The 14,761-nt window shown below is 51.2% G+C and overlaps 1 protein-coding gene and 1 long non-coding RNA gene across 8 annotated transcripts in view; one reads left to right on the forward strand and one right to left on the reverse strand.

Annotated features, from left to right (window-relative positions):
* Positions 1-14,761, forward strand: part of Sh3pxd2a (SH3 and PX domains 2A) — a 202,969-nt gene that overhangs the window by 85,530 nt on the left and 102,678 nt on the right. For 6 of the 7 annotated variants that reach the window (XM_029472597.2, XM_085833856.1, XM_021151843.3 and 3 more), the window contains 2 exons: positions 2,572-2,648; positions 12,185-12,276. In XM_029472597.2, the coding sequence (XP_029328457.1) occupies positions 2,572-2,648; positions 12,185-12,276 (169 nt within the window). Of the gene's footprint in view, positions 1-2,571; positions 2,649-8,730; positions 8,882-12,184; positions 12,277-14,761 lie in introns of those variants that run through there. The other variant, XM_085833858.1, reaches the window with a different exon arrangement.
* On the reverse strand, positions 2,618-8,609 carry LOC110285581 (uncharacterized). Its single transcript, XR_002377067.3, has 3 exons — positions 8,524-8,609; positions 3,460-3,625; positions 2,618-2,710 (listed from the first exon to the last, which is right to left on the reverse strand). It is a non-coding gene; the product is annotated as an uncharacterized LOC110285581 (long non-coding RNA).

Here is a 14,761-nt window from a genome sequence, read left to right on the forward strand (position 1 = left end):
CCTTTCCTTCCCTCCCTCTCTTCTATCCTTTCATAGGATGTTTGGAGGGTGAGGCCTCTCTTGGCTGCCCTTAGTTTCTTCCATTCCTCCTATGGTCCTTTAGGGTCTTGATGGGCACCTCTAGGCATCTAGCATCATAGAGTCCGGCTAGCTCCGGTGGGAAGCCCAGGATTCCAGCCCAGGGACACCCATCATGTCATCAGTCCTGAGAGTGGTCTCTGTGTACCAAACATCAGCTTAATGACAAAGGCCACTTTACACAGTAACCCCACAGCCACATACATATGAGCCTGTGACATATGAGCAATAACACAACAGGCAACCAAAAAGAAGAGTGCGACGAAGAGGATATTTTCCCCCAGGAGGAATGGGGTCACTAGTATCTTAATCAATCACCATTTGGCTTCTTGGCCAGGGAACCCCATGCTGGAATTCTAATCTGCAGGTGGACAGACACTTGACTCAAGAGCATGGAGGAGCTTGGGCAGGTGCTCGGGTGGGGATGGGGCAGTGACTATACCAGCAGGTACTTACAGGAACACGTGCTATAGGACAGGCCATGCTAGGTGGATGCTGGCGGCAGACTGGGGAGTGAGGTCACACATGCTGGATGTTCTGGTGATCCTGTCTCACCTATGCAGGGGTGGTGTCCTATAGTGTGGTGACAGGGAAGTCGGAGGCCACTGCAGTCTCTCCTTGCAGGACCCAAGGTCGCCTACCTTCCCTTCTGCCCTGCTTTATGGAACAGCCAGACAACAGAATAGACAAATAACCCTTCTGTCCAGAAGGGACAGAGTAGATGGATGCCCTTGGACACAGTTCTCGGTGATAGGAGGGGGTTGGTGTGGCATCACCTTGGCTGCCCAAGCCTCTCCTTGAGAAGCAACACTGAATCACCTCCACAGTGGCTCAGCAGGACCAGGCTCCGGCTGCCCACAGAGAGCCACTGGCCTGCAGGACCAGGCTCCGGCTGCCCACAGAGAGCCACTGGCCTGCACATCCCCCTGCCAGCTTTGCCTTATTCTTATATCCTGCAGTGATATTTGCTGTGCTATCCTTTCTCATTAAGTGGCTTGCACTGAAATTCTTGTTCCTGAATTTGCTGTGGGGTGAACAGCCTAGACCAAGTCAGTGGTCTCAATTAGTCTTTTACTTGGACCCTGACAGAAACATAACTGAAAAGTCCAAAGATAGCCCCAGACTCAGAAAAAGGCCTCATCCAGTCACTGAAGTAGCAAAGGAATCTGCCCCTACTCAGTGGTCTCTTGGCTGTCTGTCACTCCAGAGGCATACCCATATGTTGAGCTCATACCCAGGCCAGGCAGCTTAAATTCTTCCATTTTCTTCTCAAGCAGTAATAAAGTTGGCCACTGGGGGTGCCAGACTTTCTTGGAGCCAAGTTGCACTGTGGGAAAGAGAAGGCTCTGGGCTGAACCTCTGTTAGCTCAGATTGGGTCCTGCCCACTGGATGTGGTTAAGGGTTAACATGGAGGAGACCTTCTCCAAAGGTCAGCGGTACAGGTGGGAAACAGCAGATGGGTGTTACAGCTCTGGGTGTGCCCTGCTGGGCACCTTGGTATGTCACCTGTGAGATAACACACAGCAGAATGAGGCAGGTGCCCTAGGAGTGGGTAATGTGTTGTGAATATTCTAGAAAGAGGGTGATAATCTCAAGCTAGGTAATCCTCAAGTAAGGCTTGTTGAAAAAGGTGTGGACAGTGTACGCTGATACCCACTGGACCCAGAAGTGTCTGTGTATAAGGCCTTAGCATCAGATGAGTGAGTTCAGAGTCTAAGTCTGACAGGTTGGACTGGGGATGCAGCTCAGAAATAGAGCATTTGCCTAGTATATGTGAGATCTTGGGGTTCAGTCCCCAGCATGAGGATTCTGGGATAGAACCAGCGACATTTACTAGACCGGAAAAGAACCACATATTGATGTACTCATGATTGAATGTGCCAATGTGTTGATGTGACTGTGATGACCGAACACACCGAATTGTTCATCACACCGAGGGACTGGGACTTCCTGTAAGCCTTACCCATACCTGTTTGTGGGATGTCCCAGCCTGAATGACTGCAGGCTTTGTGCTCAGATAGGCCAGCAGACAGTCTGACTGGAACATCCATCCTCTCTAGTTGTCTGTCTCACCCTGGAAATAGCCACCTACCTAAGCTAAGAATAGGAATGGCTTGCCTGGCTAGCAGAAAGGAATGCTCAGCCCTTTAGGAGGGGCTGGAAGACAAAACACAGTATGTGGGTTGGGCCTCTTCTCATATTTACCTGTGAGGTAACTAGAAAGCCACACCCTAACATTGGGTATTGATCTTGCCACGGACCCAAACTAGGTGAGTTTACTAGGTTGTTCATAGAAGCCCAAGATGGCAGCCTCCAGGGAGAGGCCCTGGGCCCACAGCCTTGGGCGCCTCCTGCCCCCCAGGAAAGGTGACAGTTTCTCTCTTGCTTTGTTTGGCAGGGGCTGAGGTGGTGCATGTAGGGACCGGTTGAAAGAGGAGGCTCTCCCTGGCAGCTTTAGCCAGAAACGCCACTCACTAGGCTTTCTCTTCCAGGCAAGATCCTCTTCCGGAGAAGCCACATCCGTGATGTGGCTGTGAAGAGACTGAAGCCCATCGATGAATACTGCAGGGTAAGGCTGGGGCTGGGGCTGGGGCACGGAGGAGGGCGACTCTGGTCTCAGGCCTCTTCCACCTGTGAAGGAAGATGTCTATACAAATCGACCTGTGGCCTGGTGTTTCCTGGCTGAGGGTGGGTGGGTGGAGTGACTGTCACTTGGGATCAGTCATTCCTGGGGCTAGACCACTGTCTGGGGCAGAGGGCAGAGGGTTCACAGCTAAGACTCCACCCCTTTCAGAATGCATCCATGTTTGTAAAGTGCTGGGTTAGACTCTTCTGCCAGCTTTGGAGCCGTGTGTGGTGTGTGGAATCGACCCTAAGGGTGGATTTGCTGGAGGTAGACAGCTTATTTCTTTGATTTTTCTTTTGAGTGTGGCTTGAATCAGCTCTATGACCAGTGGCATCTGGAATACACATTTGTTTATTCACATAAGTTTTAATAGATGCCAGTGTACTCTCTGGTTGGTATTTTCTCTGTCTGTCTGTCTGTCTGTCTCTCTCTCTCTCTGTGTGTGTGTGTGTGTGTGTGTGTGTGTGGTGTGGTGTGTGCTTTGTATATATACAACACCAAAATAGACAATGTCGAAGAGCAGACAGAACAGCAGTATGTTATAAAGCAGAGCTTGTTTGTCTTTCTGCTTATGTTTTTGTTTGGTTTGGTTTGGGGGGCATGGTGCTAATTCGGAACCCAAGGCTTTAATGTCTGGTCTTTTATACTGATTATAGTCTAGGACCTCCAGGAAGATACTCATTAGTGTTGCTGCTGTATGGTCATCCAGACTGTTTGGGTTCAAAGCCCTGTCTGTCTAGCTTTCTGAACTTACCTCATCTCTTCAGCCTGTTTCCAGTGCTCTTAGGAAAGAGGGTGGGCGGACCTTCGGCGGTGGGGGCAGGGTGAACTGATGTGCTCCGGGTACCCAGTGCTGTGTGGCTCAAAGGAAGCACTCCTCAGCTGCCTTTCGTTATCGTTACAGGTCGCAGACATTTGTACTAAATAAATAAGTCAAACATTTAAAGGTATTTAAAGGGGCACCAGAAGGTGGCTCAGCTGCTAAGAGTACCTGTTGCTCTTGCAGAGGACCTGAGATTAGTTCCCTGAACCCACATGGCAGATAACAACCTTCTGTGTGTCCAGTTCCAGAAATCCAACGCCCTCTTCTGGCCTCCACAGACACTGCATGCACATAGTTCACAGACATACAGGCAGGCAAAGTATAAACTATAAAAATAAGTAAATCTTTTTTTTAAAAAAAAAAAAACACGATTAAAATCCACAAAAGGAGTGGGGTCTCTCAGTGGGTAAGAACACTTGCCTAGTCTGTTCATTACCTAGAATATTATACCTAAAAGTAAAATATATAACTCAGATAACTAATGGTTCACGAAACAGTGTAATAGTGGGATATGTTCAAGGCCCTGGGTCTGATCCTCACAACCTCTAAAAATTAAAGAAAACCAAACAAACAAACCTATAGCTCACCCATACCTGCTGTGGAATGTGACCCAAGAATCCCAGGGAAGAGGCTGACAAGAAAAGGCACGTGCCACGAACTGCGTGTACAGATGGTTGTGAACTACCATGTGGCTGTTGGAAATTGAACCTGGGCCATCTCTCCAGGCCAAGAGGGAAGCTGGGGGGTGGGGGTGGGGTTGATCAGTGGGTAGTGCCGTTTGCTGTGCATGTGTGAGAGGATTTGAGTTTAAGTGCCTAGTATTCATGTACAAAGTCAGATGTGGCCTCATGCACCTGTAACTCCCCCCCCACACACACACACTGGGGTGAACAGACACGGGAAGATCCACAGGGCTGGAGAGCCAGCTTAGCCGGAGGTGGGGAGAAAAGGTGAGTTCCAGATTCATTGAGAAACTCTGTGTCAAGGGAGTAAGACAAGGAATGTTACAGTAGGTCACACACTTGACATCCTCCATCACCTCTGTACATATGAGACACAGTCCTGTCCCATCCCCTCAACCCCCAGGCTGGGCCTGTCGACACCCATAGTCCCAACCCTCAGGACTGAGGCAGGAAGATGGAAAAGGCCATCCTGGGCTGACTCAAAGAGTCCTAGGTAGGGAAGATCAACATGTTTTATGTAAAGCATGTTAGAGAAGAACTGGGGTCTGGTCTGACAGCCTCACAAGCCATGTGACCCCCAAACACATGAGAATGAAAACCACAGCCCCACAGGGGTCGCCTGGGAATGCATGTCACTGTTAAGTGACTTCAGGAATGCAGTCTCTCTACTGAGCTCTTCCTGGTAAGGTCCCTTTCTGTGGTGATTTGAATGGGAAAACCCCCACACCTTGTACGCACACCTATCTGTCCCCAGTTGGTGGAACTGTTTGGGAAGGATTAGCAGGTGTGGCCTTGTTGGAGGAGGTGTGTTATTGGGGGATGGGCTTTGAGGTTTCAAAAAGCCCACATCATTTTCAGTTTGTGTTCGTTCTCTCTCTCTCTCTCTCTCTCTCTCTCTCTCTCTCTCTCTCTCTCTCTCTCTCTCTCGCCTCATGGCTGCTTTCTCAAGATGAGGGCCCTCAGGCACTGCTCCAGCACCATGCCTGCCTGCCACCAGGCTCCCAGCCGTGATGGCCTTGGGCTACCCTTTGGGAACCATGAACCCCACATTAAATGCTTTCTTTTATAAGTTGCCTTGGTTATAATTTCTTGTCCCAGCAATTTAAAAGTAACCAAGACATTTTCTGTTGTAACATTTTATAACTCTAATATTTTATAATGAGTCACCCTTGGCAACACAGATGTTTAAGTCAGGCCTGGCACAGTGGCACAAGCCTGTGACCCAAGCACTTAGGAGGCAGGCAGGAGGATCAGGAGCTTAAGGTCACCCACAACCGCGTACTGAGCTATAGATACTGAGACATTTATTTATTTATTTATTTATTTATTTATTTATACTATTTATATAGTAAACAACCAATCCTACAAAATAAAAACAGAGTCCTTTACTGTCATCCCTTAGCCTCCAGGAAGATAAGTGTTCCCTTCTACCTCCCCACAGGACCCAGGTTTGAATTTTGTCCAGACTGGCCTGGGTCACATGTTCTGCCTCATTGTAAACAATGAATGTATGGCCCGGAGCTATACATCCCTCTTCTTCAGATCAATATCTTTTTTTTTTTTTTTTTTTACTCTTTAAAGGACATTCACCATTTCTAAGCTGATGGCTACGGCTACGGTGAGCTTTTTATTGCTTTAAGAAGTTAAACCAATGAGCAAAGTTAATGGAGGTGGGGTGGAGGCAGAGGAAACTTTCCAGCTGTAATTTATGGCTCGGAGCAGCTGCCTCCCGAGCCGAGCTGTGGAGCCCAAGGCGCCCATAGCTGACTGTGAGTCAGCAGAGGAGGAAGCCCACAGCAGCTTACCTCCTGGGAGTCAGGCTTTGAACAGGGGAGCTATCATGATGGAGCCTGTAAGGGGGTGGGGTGGTGGTGGGCTGGGGCTCCCAACCTGATTAGCCTGGATGAGAGCGGCCCAGGGTGAGACAGGCTGCTGCTAGATCAGGAAGTCACCATCTGAATGTCATTTCTCAAGCAGGACTTTATTAATGTGTCAGAGCAGGGCCATACCGGCTGACCTTTAATCCTGCTGAATTAGAAAAGTAAGGTCTGCCTGGCATGGTGACACAGCCTTTAATCCTAGCCAGCACTCAGGACGCAGAGTCGCAGAGTCCTGTGGATCTCTGAATTCAAGCCTAACCTGGTCTACCCTGCGAGTTCCAGGACAGCCAGAGCTACACAGAGAAACCCCCATCTCAAGGAAGCAAAGCAAAACAAACAAAAATCCACAAACAAAACAACAAAAGAGAGAAAGAAAAGAAGGAAAGAAGGGAGGGAGGGAGGGAGGGAGGGAGGGAGGGAGGGGGAGAGAGAGAGAGAGAGAGAGAGAGAGAGAGAGAGAGAGAGAGAGGAAAAAGAGAAAGAAAGAAAGAAAGAAAGAAAGAAAGAAAGAAAGAAAGAAAGAAAGAAAGAAAGAAAGAAAGAGAGAGAGGAGGGAGGGAAGAAGGAGGGAATAGGGGGGGGAGGGAGGGAGGGAGGGAGGGAGGGAGGGAGGGAGGGAAGGAGGGAAGGAGGGAGGGAAAGCAAGCCAGCTCCTGCCTGTTCCAAGGTCAACGAGGTGCTCACAGAGGTTGGTGCTCACTGCCACCCAGGGGTGCTCTCCACAGCTCTGCTGTCAAATGACACGATCTGTGACCCCTCAGTCACCTCCCACCACCACCAACCTCATGGCAAGTGACTTGTACACTTTGTCCCACAACTTTGTCTGCTCCTGTCCTTTGTTTGCTTGCTGTGACTCAGGGTCAGCCCCAAAGTAACCCATGTCAGTCCCAAAGTCACAAGCAACCCCCTGTCTCAGTGTTGTGTGGCAATCTCCTTTGGGAGATGTGAACAAAAGTCTACTCGGACAGGGAACCGATGACAGAAAAGTATGGATACCAGCAAAGTCCAAGTGGGCGAAGCAGTTAGTTTTAGTGGGGCTACTCATAAGAATTCGGGTGAGGGATTATTTACAGGAGCAGAACTGACTTAAGAGAGTCACATCACTGAGCCCATCCCAGGTGACTGCACACAAAAGCCTGCAGGAAGCTAGGTGAAGAATGTCCTTTGCAGATAACTCAGCTGATCTGAGCCTTTTCCAGGCAGCTCTGTGGTCTGGGAATCTCTGAACAGTTTTTACAACTTATACATGTGTGGGGGAGGGCGGGGCCTAGTGGAACTGATCAATTTCAGGGACTTCCTGAAGCCTTTACTTCCTGTGCTTAAGGCTCTGCCCAGGATGGAATGACTCACCTCCACTTAGATAGAACAGCCTGTTACTTCACCTCCTTTCTAATATCTGGGTCTTAAATAGCTTCCCTCCGAGATGGAAAATTTTAATTTAAGAGGGTTCTGCTATATTACACTCAGGCTTCTGAGTGCTGGGATAACAGGTCTGACCTTTCCCAGAGCTGAAGGGACCTACCGGTCTCCCTCCCCCTCCCCCTCCCCCGTTTCCTCTCCCTCCCTCCTCCTCCCCCTCCCCCTCCCCCTTTCCCTCTCCCTCCCCCCTCCTCCCCCTCCCCCTTTTCCTCTCCCTCCCCCCTCCTCCCCCTCCCCCTTTTCCTCTCCCTCCCCCCTCCTCCCCCTTCCCCTTTTCCTCTCCCTCCCCCATCCTCCCCCCTCCCCTTCTCTCCTCCACCTCCCTCTCCTCCCCACCTTGCTCAGTATGGCTCCTCTGCCCTGGCACTGGGTGCTAAGTGAGAAAACAGTCTAGGAGCTAGACACGAATGGGACCCTCTGGGACAGATTAGGACAGAAAAAGTGTGCACTAGAAAGCCAGTCAGATGAAGCAGCATCAGTCCCAGCCTAGGTACCCCATACCCTTGCCTCTCTTCATGCTCAGTGGCTTCACCAGTCAGTCACTGAAAGGCAAGGCTGGAACAGCAGAGACTAGTGTCTGAGCCGCCCAAAGGCAGGGTTAGGGTTAGGGTTAGGGTCCTGTGCTCCTCCCTGTCTGCGTGCCCCAATTCATTCCCTCCTGCCTGGACACAAGGGTGTGAGGGCAGTCTCATTCACCCTTGCCAGTGCCTGAGGTCACCTATGGTGTCACCTGGGCCATACCCTATGGAAAGACTGTGAGAGCCATAGATCAGACGTATCTCACTGATGACTGTGTAGTGAGTGGCCCCAGAGCTTGAAGCACCTTTAGGACCTCTCAGATCCCAGTGCAGAGTGCCAGAAGCAGAAAGCCTGGATCTGAATATAGGCTCTGGACACAGAAAGCAAGCCCATGCCCACAGTGAGACACCCATGCCAACAAGGCCAGGCCACACCTACTCCAACAGGGCCACGCCTCCGAATAGTGCCACTGCCTGGGCCAAGCATTTACAAACCTTCACCGAGGACTTAGCTACATGTGCCCTGTTCTCCTGAGACTCACGTCTCTGAGCTTTAGTTTCTTCTATGAAATTAGAACCACGGTCACACCTCTCTTTCTGACTCAATAGAACACGTGAGCCAGACTCCTAGAATGTTCTTATCGCTAGCAAACTGACCTCGGCAACATTCCTGCAGAGCCTCTCAGGTCTCCGGGACACTGCCGGGCTAAGGAGCATGGCAATGGGCCAGGCCAGGAAAGCAGGACCTTCAAGGCGCCATCTCACACGTGCCCATGGAAGCCATTTCATCTGGGACTCCAGAACTAGACTTTTTTTGTTTTAAATCCTGGAAGAATTGATAACCAGAGAGGAGGTGCCCAGGGGTCACACGCATGCAGCATATATATGGCTGTGGTGCCGGGGGCAGCATCAAGGACACATCCTGGAGTTCTGGCTAGATGGTCATTGCTTTTCCCTAAGGAATGGCAGTGATGTAGCAGCTAAGGTGTAGCGAGAGAATTTGCTCAGTACCACCATAGCCACTGTGCAGGGCTACTCAGATTCGGCACTTAATGGGTGACAGTCACACTATGAAATCCAGTGTGTTGAGCTCAGAGAGGGCAGGGAAGGCGTTCATCCTCTTGCAGCCTGAAAAGAGCAGAGGCAGGACTCACACCAGGGCTGTTCAGCCTCACTTCCCACAGGACATGCGCCATGAATGTCCATCAGCAGAACCTGAGCTGGGACCCTGGCTCCCGCCCCCATCTTGCTCAGCGTGGCCCAGCTTGGGTTCCCGCTCTCAAGTGCCAGCACTGGTACGGCCCAGGGACAGGCCAAAAGCACCAGCCGCTTTTGCCAAGCCGTTTTGGCCAGAACTGGGTTGCTCCAGGCTGGGAGCCTCGGTTGTTGGCCAGCAGTCAGGACTCGCTGTTAAGTCAAGATGTCACTGTCAACCCACCAAAAGACTTCTTTGTCTCCTGTCCACTGGTCCTCTGCCCCGAGCTCCACTCTCTCTTTTGGCATGAAGAGCCCTCTGTTCACAGGGGTGCAGGCGTCTGGTAGGGTCCAGGGCCCTCTTGGCCAGCTGAAACTTGACTACCTCTGTCTTGCCTTTCTGAGGTCATCCTGACAGCCCCAACCTGGTGATGGCTTCCCTTGGTTCTGCCTACCTCCAATCTTTAAAGTCTATCCTGGGACCCTCTATCTGCTACCCCAAGGAGCTCTTTGGTCCATGCCTGGTTACTCCCTCCTCCCTTTTTCTCCCCTGCTTCCTCTCTGTCTCTCTTAGTCATTTTTTTTCCTTCCACCCTTCCTTGGGGAGAACACAGAATGTACCTTGGATGTAAGGTGAGACCCTGGTGACCCTTCGGACCAGATTTCACCCACTGCACACATTTGGAGCACCTGGATTCCACTACTACCCTAGTCAGAGCTCTGATGTCCCCGCCATAAACAGAGGCAGAGGATATGTCACGCCTGCCTTCCAGAGCCACACAGGTAGACAGACACACTGAGGAGCCCTCCCATTGTCAGGTGGTTGGAGGGATTAGCATCTGGGACCAGGCCCAGCACAGCTCATGAATATTCATTTTTCTCCTTTGCTGCTTCCTGGTTGTTGGGGTGGAGCTAGGGGTTGGAGACCTTTGCAAAGCCCCAGCCTCTAGGAAAAAATGGAGTTAGAGGAAGAATTGCAAAATGCTCTCATATGCTGGGGCCTAGTCTTGTCCAATCTTGTCACTTCTTGGTTGGCTGTTGGGCTCTAGAGTTGGGTTGTCCGGCCAGCTCAGAAGATTAAACCATGTTCCTATTTGCTCCAGACTGTCACTTGGTTGTGGCCACCCAAGGGTCTCCTCGTCTCATCACTCTTGGGCAGTGGCCCCTGGACATCAGGCCCTGTTGTTTATTCTCTTTTAATTCATCTGTTCATTCATTCAGATATTAACTGAGTTTCTGTCCGGAGTCGCTATCACCAGAACAGACCCCATCTGCACAAGGCTTATATTCAGTCTTCCCAGCCCCCCTGGGTGGCCCAGGGCAGTGTCCCCATGAATCTTTCTCTATCTGTAATGTGGGGGTGGTGCTATCCTGGGGAGACTCAGGTTTCACTCAGAAAGGACCACTTGGACTGCAGGGGGCTGGATGGAACTTCTGAAGTTGGTCCTGGTGTGGCATTCAGGGGCACGCTAGCATGTGACGGGAGTCACATATTGGCCAGGAGCCAGCCACCTTATCAGGTCCTCCCTTGCTCTGTGGATCCATGGGCTCCCCCGAACCCTGGGCTTCTTCTCACTTTCCTCCTGGCTCCAATCCTTGGTACCTTTGGCCTCGTCTGTCTGCCCTACTTTGACTGTGTCCTGGCTGATCCAAGAGTCTCCTTAGTCCAGTATTTCTCCCACACTGAGGGAGATGGGGCCAGGCCTGGGCTTCTATGTGTCCTTGGCTATAGAGCAGTAGGTCTGATACACAATTCAGCAGGAGACTCACCGTCCCTGGACAGCAGGCCTCTTGGCCTGACTTAATCGTCCCAGGATTCCCTCTTTCCCCATCCTTCAAGACCTGCCTTCCACTACTTTCCAGTCCACGGACAAGCCCCGTGTAACCTCGCCCTGTTCCCCCGCTCTCTGCACCCCAACCACTCGACCTTCATACAGTTTCCAGGTCACCACACTTGGGCGAGGCCCCTTCCTCAGTTTACCCCCTGCATCCCCCTTGCAGCTCATTTCCATTGCTTTAGGTCCTGCCTGCCTCTGTCACAGCACACTGCCATCCTCTGATGACCCTCTCAACTTGTCACTAGCCCTGCGTGCTGTTGGTGTCTAGGGAACACACCTCTGTGACACAGGTGTGGTTAGAGGAGGGAAGGCTTGTCGGGTGAGTGCTCTCTGATAGGTTACGGCCCTGCGCCTCCTCTGAACTTCACCTTGTTAGGTTAAGGGCCTCGGACTTATTCTTTGGGCAGGAAGATTCTGTCAGAGCTCCTGAAGAATGACTGGCTCCCAGTGATGCAAGACCACGTTTCCCCGACTCCTCAAACAGTGCCACTGACTAGGGACATGTATTCAAATGTCAGAAACCATGGGGATGGTCTCATTCAAACCCCAACACAGAGTTACTGAGATGACCTCTGGCTGGATGGCTGACTGATTGTTAGTCATCCGGCAGATTAGGTGACTGGTTAGGTCTGTTGTTGTTTAATCTTTGTGCACACATGCATGCATGCATGTGTGTATGTGTGTGTATACATGTTTGTGTGTGTGAATGGAGGCTCATGCACGTCACAGTATGTATGTGGAGATCAGGATCATTTCCGATGTCAATCCTTGCCTTGCATCTTGTTTGAAACAGGATCTCTTCATCCTGTGTTGTACACACCAGGCTGGATGGTCCATAAACTTCCTGGGCTTTCTCATCTCTCTCTGCCACTGGACACAGGCGTGCTGGGCTCGCAGCAATGCACTACCACATCCGACTCCCTGAGAATCCGAGCTTTTTATTATGGACGAATGGGTTGATACATGGATTATTTTTTTTTATTTCAGTTCCCTGTTGTCTGGCTGGTTAACTCTGTTTCCTATGGCATAGTGCTTGAAGATCAACACTCCCCACCTCCACCCCCACCCCCACCAATGCTCTCTGGGACCTCATACCCAACAACCTCTCTCCTTGTCTTTCACAGGCGCTTGTCCGGCTGCCGCCCCACATTTCACAGTGTGACGAAGTCTTCCGGTTCTTTGAGGCACGGCCTGAGGATGTTAACCCTCCAAAAGAGTGAGTAGTGGCGTGACTGGGAGGCATGGGACAAATCGGAGGCCTGTGGGGAGGGAGGCTAGTAACGCTACCCAGCTAAAGGTACATCCAAGAGACAGAGATTGTCCTCCGAATCTGCAGAGGACTGCTATAAAGGTCAAAGGTCCACCTATCGTCAGCAGGCATATAAGCCATAATTTATGTAACTTTGGGAACAGTCAGTGTCCCTTACGTTTTGCTGCAGTGAGCATTTTTTTATATACCGACCACACGCAAAATATATACAAACATGCATGATCAGGTTATTTTAGAAGAAGTGAAAAGCAGCCATGATGGCTCCCGCCTTTAATCCCAGCACGCAGAAGGCATGGGCAGGCAGATCTCAGTGAGTTCAAGGTTAGCCAGGCCTGAAGAGTAAGACCATACCTATCTCAGAAGTGGGCAGATAAGTTCAAGGTTAGCCAGGCCTAAAGAGTAAGTAAGACCCTATCTCAGAAGTGGGCAGAAGGGGTTGCACCTATATATCATGGATTCTCACTGACTATGGTCGGCAGGGAAGCAAGCCACAATAGCGTCCCCAGGTTTCAGATAACCCTTTTAAACTCTGCACCTCTCCATGCTGCCTCCCTTCTGGGAACTGGGTGGTACTAGTTCTTCTGTCTTCTCCATCTTCTCAACCCTGCTCCTGTTCCTTCCTCACTCTCTAGGGTAAACCATGGCTCTGGTCCCCGCCTGGTATTGCCTGTTCCCGGCTGGGATGGCCTTTCCTTCTCTTCCCATCATGGTGGACAGAACACCACTCATTCTGGGTGGTAGAACACCATGATCAGGTGCTGCCAGGGAAAGAGCAGTGTTAGTGGTTGGAAGTGACGAACCTACCTTTATTCCAGCCCCAGCTCTGTGCCAGCCAGCTAGGTGAATGGGCCCCATTTCACACGTGGCCCTGTGAGCTGATGCTGTATAATAGCCTAGCCTCATGCCCACCTCCAGAAGCGCCCTCCCAAGAATGGCAGCACCCACACAACAGCCCGGGTAATGAGGGAGGACTGTTCTGGCTTATACTCTCTAGTCAGTCGTTGCCACTCAAGAAAGCTCTATGACCATTTGCGCAACTTTTAGAATTCTGTGTTCCTGTCCCTGATGCTGGACACGTGGTGGCGGGCAAGAGGGCCCCCTGAGGTAACCCAGTCAGTGCCACTGTTACGCAATGAACACTCACACTATTGTCTGCCAAAGCCTGGGGACAGAACAGGCCTTGACTCATGGCAGAGCACAGCCCAGCAGGAACAGGGTGAACAGCATTTGGCCTTTTGTGTTACCATGGAGACAGGAGCTAGCTGCCTCTGTCTTGAGGTAGCTCTGGATGACCTGTCCCTCAAGAAGTGTGCAGGCTGTGGAAGAGAGTTCTCTGCACTGCCTCTGGACCCCACTTCCCTCCCCATGGGGAGACTCATGTCCCTCCTAGTTTGTTCACTGTGAATGAGCCCAGGCCCCTCAGTGACCCTGGGCTGACTGCTTAATGATATACTAGCCAAGTGCCTGCCCCTCCCTCTGAGGGCTGAGGGCTGCTTACCCTTCTAGGCCACTGTTCGTGCCCCTGCTCCCCGTGCTGAAACATAAATACGGATCAAGTAGCAGATTATTTTGACTTGTGGCAACTCTGAGGAGAGTTATCAAATTATCAAAGGCAGTGCACTGCTTTGGAATTTGGCAGATAACCTGGCGTCCCTCAAGCATGCTGCAGCGGGAGTACCTCGGTTTCCTGGGGCTGGGGCGTCGCGGCCATATTATACGGAAGACAAGGTCTGGAAGCCCGGTCTTGGGGAGATGGGCAGTCGCTCCAGGCTTTGATCCGCTCACGGGCCACTCTGGTGTCCAGCTGTTGCTTTTCAAGACCAGTAGTCTGGCACAGAAAGGAACGCCTCTAGACCCCTTTGATGGGCTTGGCACAGAGCAGGCATGGTGCTAGCTCCTCATTCACACATCCCAGGAAGGTTGCACTGGGCCGTGATTCCCCCTCCGACTGGGAACACACTGACTGGCCCACGCACATCTCTGCACAGGAGAGAACAGAGTGCTCTTTTTGAAGCCCCTGACCTACATCTCTGCTTCAGGCAATGTTGGAGATCAGTTACTATGTAGTCACTCTTCCTCAGCAAACCCAGCAGGCACTTCCTTCAACGTATCTCCTCCCAACTTGGTCTGAGGCTAGCCCTCCCTTTGTCTGCCCCAGGGCCAGCTCATCACCGTGATGGGTCCTTGGTCCCCTGTTTGGTCTCCCAAATCACCTCAGCTCCCTGTGATTAGGTCATGTCACTCCCAGGTCAACCTTCCTGTCATTTAGAGTCCAAGTTGTCACCTCCCTCTAATAACACAAGATCTTCCTCCTCGTTCCACTCTGGAAAGTCAAGCCCACTGGCCATCACACTCAGGGCCTGTCTCAGTTAGGGTTTTACTGCTGTGAAGAGACACCATGACCAAGGCAACTCTTTCAAGACAGCATTTA

Source organism: Mus caroli, unplaced genomic scaffold (assembly GCF_978045245.1).
Source record: "Mus caroli unplaced genomic scaffold, Mus_caroli_1 scaffold_20, whole genome shotgun sequence".
In the NCBI taxonomy this organism is placed as follows: Eukaryota; Metazoa; Chordata; class Mammalia; order Rodentia; family Muridae; genus Mus; species Mus caroli.